The following is a 7,500-nucleotide window of genomic DNA, read 5'->3' on the forward strand; positions in this document are numbered from 1 at the left end:
TGTGTTTGCTTACAAACACGCACACATGCACGCACACGCACACACACACACACACACACACACAAACAAACAACCTCAACCCCCTGTAGTTACTGATGCAGTGTGTGCTGACACGCTGGCACGTCCCGCGTGTGTGTTTACTGTTCCACACACAGGCACCACACACACACACACCAAACATACACACAGAGCGCTACTGTATCAGATCAGCGTTCCCCATTGTCTTATGGTCTCTGAGACACTGCTTCCCTGTGGTGGAGACCTCTCAATTACTGCCTGCTCCACATTCTCTTTCTGTGTGTGTGTGTGTGTGTGTGTGTGCGTGTGTGCGTGTGCGGGCGTGTGTGCGTTCATTGCTCCACCAGCAGAGAGATGGCAGGTTCTCTTCTGGGTTCTGCTCCTGGTCTTCTAGTAAGCTTCTCCCGACGTGTGCTCTAAGGGCCTCTCATGGTCTTCATGTGTCATTATAAATGACCGGGTTTTGTGCTAAATGAAATAAGAACTAGATGATGGGGAAAGGTCAAAAGTTCTTAGGCAGGGATCATATTGGAAATAACAAAGTGGCAGCAGTAAAGCGTAACACAACGCTCAGACCATAATCTTGTTCCTAAGTTACCAGAACGGTCTACGTTCACTTGCCTAAACTGACCATTGACGAGCCTCGTGTTACGCTTTGAAAGTTTAACCAAGTCCAACGCTCAAATTGTTTGACCCTAGCGCTGCGCGGCCGATCCAATTGTTCCTCTGCTGAACCATAGCAAACAATAGGAAATCAATGTCATCTGCTGCTTGCTGCTAGTCAATGTGATCCCTGCTTTATGGGTGATGCTATTTCACTATCAGCTATCAAAATTGCTATTGAATGTGCATTTCCGCAGAGGTCTGTAGGGGCTACTGCTTTCTGTTTATCTCATGGTGACCATGGACAGGTCCACGTATGACTCATCTCCATGGAGGTTAAATACCATGATGACGTTATTATGGCATCCATATCCTTCCCCTCTCCTAGCCATCTGCCATATCAAAAATACATATACCCTCTGTGTGTGTGTGTGTGTGTGTGTGTGTGTGTGTGTGTGTGTGTGTGTGTGTGTGTGTGTGTGTGTGTGTGTGTGTGTGTGTGTGTGTGTGTGTGCACCATACAAGAAATACATACCTTCAGTCTATTGTCCTCCGAGCCTTGGACAGACATCCTGCTCCTCTTTTCCTCTCTTCCCACACCTCTTCACCTCTATATCTTTGTTAAACAGAAAAAATAAATACAGACATATACAATCTTTCCATCACTCCATTCTCAATTGAATGTACCGTACCTTTTTTACTGTTTTTTTTCACCATAGCTTTGTGATTGTGTTTGTGTGTGTGTGTGTTTTACATGCTTTCTTACACTTTTTTTTCTTCCACTTCATATGTATGTGTTATGTTATTTAACTTTGAAAGGTTTTTCCTCCACTTTTCTTCTGACCACCTTTAGTACATGTTCTGTTTTCACCTTTAGTACATGTTCTGTTTTCACCTTTAGTACATGTTCTGTTTTTCCCTTTAGTACATGTTCTGTTTTTCCCTTTAGTACATGTTCTGTTTTCACCTTTAGTACGTGTTCTGTTTTCCCCTTTAGTACGTGTTCTGTTTTTCCCTTTAGTACATGTTCTGTTTTCCCCTTTAGTACATGTTCTGTTTTTCCCTTTAGTACATGTTCTGTTTTTCCCTTTAGTACATGTTCTGTTTTTCCCTCAACAACTTTATTCCTCCCTCTCTCTTTCCTTTTATTCCTCCCTCTCTCTTTCCTTTTATTCCTCCCTCTCTCTCCCTTTATTCCGCTCTCTCCTTTTCTGTCTCCTCTCACAGGACCTCCTTTCCCTCTCTCTGTCTTGCCATCTGTGTGTGTGTGTGTGTGTGTGTGTGTGTGTGTGTGTGTGTGTGTGTGTGTGTGTGTGTGTGTTGTGAAGGGGTGGGCATGTGAAGTGTGTTGGCTGTGTGTGTGTGTGTGTGTGTGTCAGTGTGTTGTGATGGGGTGGGCATGTGAAGTGTGTTAGCTGTGTGTGTGTGTGTGTGTGTTGTGAAGGGTGGGCATGTGAAGTGTGTTGGCATTCTTTGCAGTTGGCATCGGAGTGGCATAAAGGGCACCAGGAAGTGCCATCTATACAGCGAGGGCTGAATGATGAAAAAGACTTCCTGTCTCCTATGGCTAGATGCATGACCTTTGGAGTGTGTGTGTGTGTGTGTGTGTGTGTGTGTGTGTGGGGAGTTGTATGTACGTGTGCATGCATGCACTTTTTTTACCCATATATCAGTCACCTTCCAGATATGTACACAAACTGTGTCTCCTGTGACTGTGTTCAGTGTAGCCACATTATGTGTTCAGTGTAGCCACATTATGTGTTCAGTGAGTTTGAGTTTGTTATGAGATTTCAGTACAGCAGCATGCAGAGTAGCCCATGCTCTGAGAGTGGGCTGACCCTCGGCCTCTGTGTAGGGCAGCCATGGCCTACTGGTTAGCGCTTCGGACTTGTAACCGGAGGGTTGCCGGTTCAAACCCCGACCAGTAGGCACGGCTGAAGTGCCCTTGAGCACCTGACCCCTCACTGCTCCCCGAGCGCCGCTGTTGTTGCAGGCAGCTCACTGCGCCGGGATTAGTGTGTGCTTCACCTCACGGTGTGTTCACTGTGTGCTGAGTGTGTTTCACTAATTCACGAATTGGGGTAAATGCAGAGACCAAATTTCCCTCACGGGATCAAAAGAGTATATATACTTATACTTATACTGATCACCCGTTTCTTGTGCCCGAGGAGCTGTGGGCGGCCATCCCGGTCTGGCTGGTCTGGTCCTGGAGTAAGGAGAAGGCCGGGGCGAGACGCAAGAGAAAGGGAGATATGGGGTTTGGGAGAGGAGAAGAGGAGAAAAAGGGGGGATTGGGCGAAAGATAGAGATGATGGGGAAAGAAAGAGGGAAGGATTGTGTTGAAGTGTGTGTGTGTGTGTGTGTGTGTGTGTCAGAGGAAAGGGGACTCATGGGCGGCTGGCCTGGTAGAGGAAACGCTGCATGCAGCACAGATTCAAGAACAAAGACAGCACTGAGCTCTCTATGACACACACACACACACTCGCAAGCACATACACACACAGACCCACTCATGCAAGAACACACATGCCCACACACACAAACAAAGGCATGCAGGCACACCAGGCTGAACTCCTGACCTCTCTGTGACACACACACACACACACACACACACAAACACACACACTCACACTCACACACACATACACACACTCATACATACACAGCACTGTGCTTCTGTGCCCTCCACGACTGTTGCTCACTCACTCACTCACTCACACACACACACACACACACACACACACACACACACACACACACACAGAAACACATGTAGCACAAAACCATATGCTACTCTGTCATTCACCCACATCATCTTAACAGAACAACCTCACTCAAAGTGCATACTGTATGTGTACAGACATGCTAACGCTCTTGCTTGCCCCCACTGCTAGTACACAAACACAACCCATACCCCAAGGTCCACACACACACGCACACACACACACACACACACACACACACACATGCAGGTGCCCATGTGAAATGCACATTTAGATATAAACTCTACTGGATGTACATGTGCACTCTTCAACATAAACATCTGACAAAGTTCAAGGAAACACACACACACACACACACACACACACACACACACACAACGATATACCCTGATAACTGGGAGCAGTGATATCAAAGGCAGTGGAAACTCTGTGATTGAGGTATTGTATTGGTGGAAACAGGTGGAAGATTCTTGGAATGAAGACATGCTCAAGGGAGGATTCAAAAGAGAGAGGGAGAGAGAGGAGTGTAGAGAGAGAGATAGAGAGCGAGAGTAAGAGGCAGGGAGGGGTGTTAGGAAGGTCTTCCTTCTATTGTCCTTTTGAGTCCATGCAGGATGTGGTGACTGACTCTTTTTCTCTCTCTGCATCCATCTCTCTCTCACACACACACACACACACACACACACACTCTCAATATGAAACAGCTGAACTCTGTTTTTTTTCTGTGTGGGTAACCATCAATCTCCTCTCCTCTTTCCCACTTTTTTCCTCACCCGTCTCCTCTCCTCTCCTCTCCTCTCCTTTTCTCCTCTCTCTCGCTCCCTCTGTCTCTCTCTTGAGTTGTGTCTGGCTGTGGCTCTTCTGTTCAGCTGTGAGTCTCTGTGCCCCTGTGTGAAGAAAGTGCTGTCTAGAGGAAATGTCTTCCCCCAATCCACCAGTGTTGTTGGAACGCTTCAAAGCTCTCCCTGTACTTTCTGCTCTCTTTTGCTCGCTCGCTCGCTCACTCGCTCACTCACTCACTCGCTCGCTCGCTCGCTCGCTCGCTCGCTCGCTCACTCACTCACTCACTCACTCACTCACTCACTCACTCACTCACTCACTCACTCACTCACTCACTCACTCACTCACTCACTCACTCACTCACTCACTCACTCACTCACTCACTCACTCACTCACTCACTCACTCACTCACTCACTCACTCACTCACTCACTCACTCACTCACTCACTCACTCACTCACTCACTCACTCACTCACTCACTCACTCACTCACTCACTCACTCACTCACTCACTCACTCACTCACTCACTCACTCACTCACTCACTCACTCACTCACTCACTCACTCACTCGCTCGCTCGCTCGCTCGCAGTTGCTTTCCCTCTCTAGAAAAGCTGTTGTGGGTAATTGATCAGTGGAAGGAGGCGATCGATGTGTTCTGCCTTGATGGCAAGAGCCCATTTCCCAGACTGTCTCTCACTGTGTCTCTGTCTCTTGATGCCTCCCCCAACACCCCCCCCCCCAACACCCCCACCCCCAACACCCCCACCCCCAACACCCCCCCACCCCCCTTTTCTCTGTCTGAAAGTGAGGGAGGGAGGGAGGGAGAAATGTGGGGTGAAAGAGGGTTCACACATTCACTCCACCCAAATCTAAAGGAACTACGGGAGGTGAAGGAGGAAAATCTGCACCAGGCCTATGGCTCCAGTGTGTGTGTGTGTGTGTGTGTGTGTGTGTGTGTGAGAGAGAGAGATTTCGTTTTATTAGGATAATACTGACTGTGCGTGGCTTGTGCCTTGTAATTGATTTTGTCACTTAACAAATGTTCCTCCTCCGTCTTTAATGATCTCGTCTTGGCTGTCATAGTCTCTCCAGTCCCACTGTGTGTGTGTGTGTGTGTGTGTGTGTGTGTGTGTGTGTGTGTGTGTACGTGTACACCCCTGCTGTTGTCGCCGATGGAAGCTTAAAGAGAGTTAAGAGCTCAAAACATGGAAAGCAAAGACATCAAATAATCCTCTTTTTGTGTTTCTCTCCTTCCCTCTCTCTCTCTCTCTCTCTCTCTCTCTCTCTCTCCTCCTCCTCCCTCTCTCTTCCTCCTCTCTGCAGGGATGAGTACTGAGGGCATCTACAGAGTGAGTGGAAATAAAGCAGAGATGGAGAGCATGCAGAGACAGTTTGATCAGGGTAAGTCACACACGCACGCACACACGCACACACACGCACACACACACACACACACACACACACACACACGCACACACACACACACGCACACACACACGCACACACACACGCTGCAGGTTTTGTTTGTGGTGGGGTTTGTTTCGGTCTCTGAGAGGCCAGACAAACATTCATCTCATTAATTAGTCTTCACACATCAAGCCTGCCCTTTCAAACACAACTCCTGCTTGGGTGTGACCTTATATCATAGACGTGTGTGTGTGTGTGTTTGTGTGTGTGTTCATGTCTGTCTACGTGTGTGCATGTTTGTGTGTGTATTGTCCGTTTTCTACAGTTTGTGGATATTTGAGTAATCTGGTAAGATCCTAACGCAGTGATGTTGCATCATCCTTATCACCTCTCACAGCAGGACCCAGTTGAAGAGGCATGATCCCTGATGAGAACTGATCTGGGGTCAGGTACTCTCCTAGTCTGGCTTTCACCAGACCAAGCTCAATCTTTTAGGATTGAACATTGGTATGGGGAGTCCGCTATGTATTTTCTACTGCACAAGAGGCGTGATCAACGGGCATAGTTAAAATGACTCTGTACGCAATTGGATAGTCATTCACCAATCTGACCAACAAACCGGGTGACGTTTGCAGAGTGATGCGAAAACACCAGGCTCTCCCGCTATCGTCACTGTTTTAAACCTGCCAATAGCGCGCCAGGTGGATAAGTCAGCTTGTGATTTGTCCCGGCGAAATTACGGAAGCAGCAGAAAAAGATGCACAGGTTTCCAGCCTGAGCTGCAGGGCAAAAAAGAAATCGCCAGCAGATCAGACTGAGAACTGATCTGGGGTCAGGTACTCTCCGCCAAGGAAGGAAAAGTGCCACGCAATCAAATTCTGATGGGATTATTTTAACCCTGATGAAGGCTTAACATCTGAGTGTGCCCCCGACACTATAATCCTGGTTTGAAGGGTTGAGTTAGTCAGACAGCACTTCAGAATCTAGGTGTGCCCCTTTTCGCCAGCTACTCTCAGCCTCTGCCAAACAGCCATGGTCCCGGATAAGAACAGGCCCCCCGGGGTCAGGTTGATCAATACGGAGCACCACCCAGTGATGTGGTGGCGCCAGCACAACAGAGCAGGCCACTTCAGGAAGATCAGGTCAGATGAGGGTCAGGGCTGCAGGGTTAGCCACGCTCTGGGCCGTCCATGCCCACCCTCATGCCAGGTCACTAGCCACCTTATTCCTGAGCCAACAATGGCCGTCTCCATAACACCTTAGTATTCCAAAATCTATTCTATTCTATATAAGTCTGTTTCTGGCAGAAGCTGCGTTGTATTGATTTGAAGTGGTTTCATATGATGGTACTAACACAAAGACAGCGCCTAAGCCACATCCTAAGCCATGTAAAAGTAAATTTATGTTATTTATGTTAAATGAAATATCCCTATTGAGTGAAGAATTGTCAACATTTTGAAAGTAATATAAGTTGAAGAATATTAAAGTTGTTGACTACTGACTGTCCGTGGGCATTCTACACTCCTGAAAAAGGCTCAGATTCTGTCCTCACACACTGTATAATGACTGGTGTCTGCTTCCCCTTGCCTTGTGAAATCGCTGGCGATGACGAGTTGATTTACGGACTGATTTACGACCGCTGCCACTGGTGGCGTGTTATGACGAGGTGTTAGCGGTTGTAGCGAGGTGTGATGTTAACATTACAGTTAGAGTTATGGTTTAAGTATTTATCCAAGGAAATGTTAAAAGGAACTTAGAAAGGAACTTTACATGAAAAAAAGCACAACATCAGGAACTGAAGTAATATGTGTTTACCTTTAAACTGATAAAAACAATGAATCATTTTAAAGTAAAACCATCAGTTATTACAACAGCAACATTTAGAAAGTATTATACAAACAAATGAGCTAATTGGACAAATGTTTAAAAATGTACTGAGTGTTAATGTGTGCAGGTAGTACATCATTC

The 7,500-nt window shown here is 47.0% G+C and overlaps 1 protein-coding gene across 1 annotated transcript in view; it reads left to right on the top strand.

The window, feature by feature from the left end:
- The window catches only part of arhgap35a (Rho GTPase activating protein 35a), an 84,456-nt gene that overhangs the window by 67,411 nt on the left and 9,545 nt on the right, over positions 1-7,500 (top strand). Inside the window, exon 5 of the mRNA XM_076282786.1 lies at positions 5,449-5,526. Within this exon, the coding sequence (XP_076138901.1) occupies positions 5,449-5,526 (78 nt within the window). The remainder of the gene's footprint in view (positions 1-5,448; positions 5,527-7,500) is intronic.

This window comes from Alosa pseudoharengus, unplaced genomic scaffold (genome assembly GCF_046254945.1).
Source record: "Alosa pseudoharengus isolate Yale_2024_CS ecotype anadromous, Long Island Sound unplaced genomic scaffold, YU_APseudo_1.1 YU_APseudo_1.1_scf_13, whole genome shotgun sequence".
Taxonomy (NCBI): Eukaryota; Metazoa; Chordata; class Actinopteri; order Clupeiformes; family Clupeidae; genus Alosa; species Alosa pseudoharengus.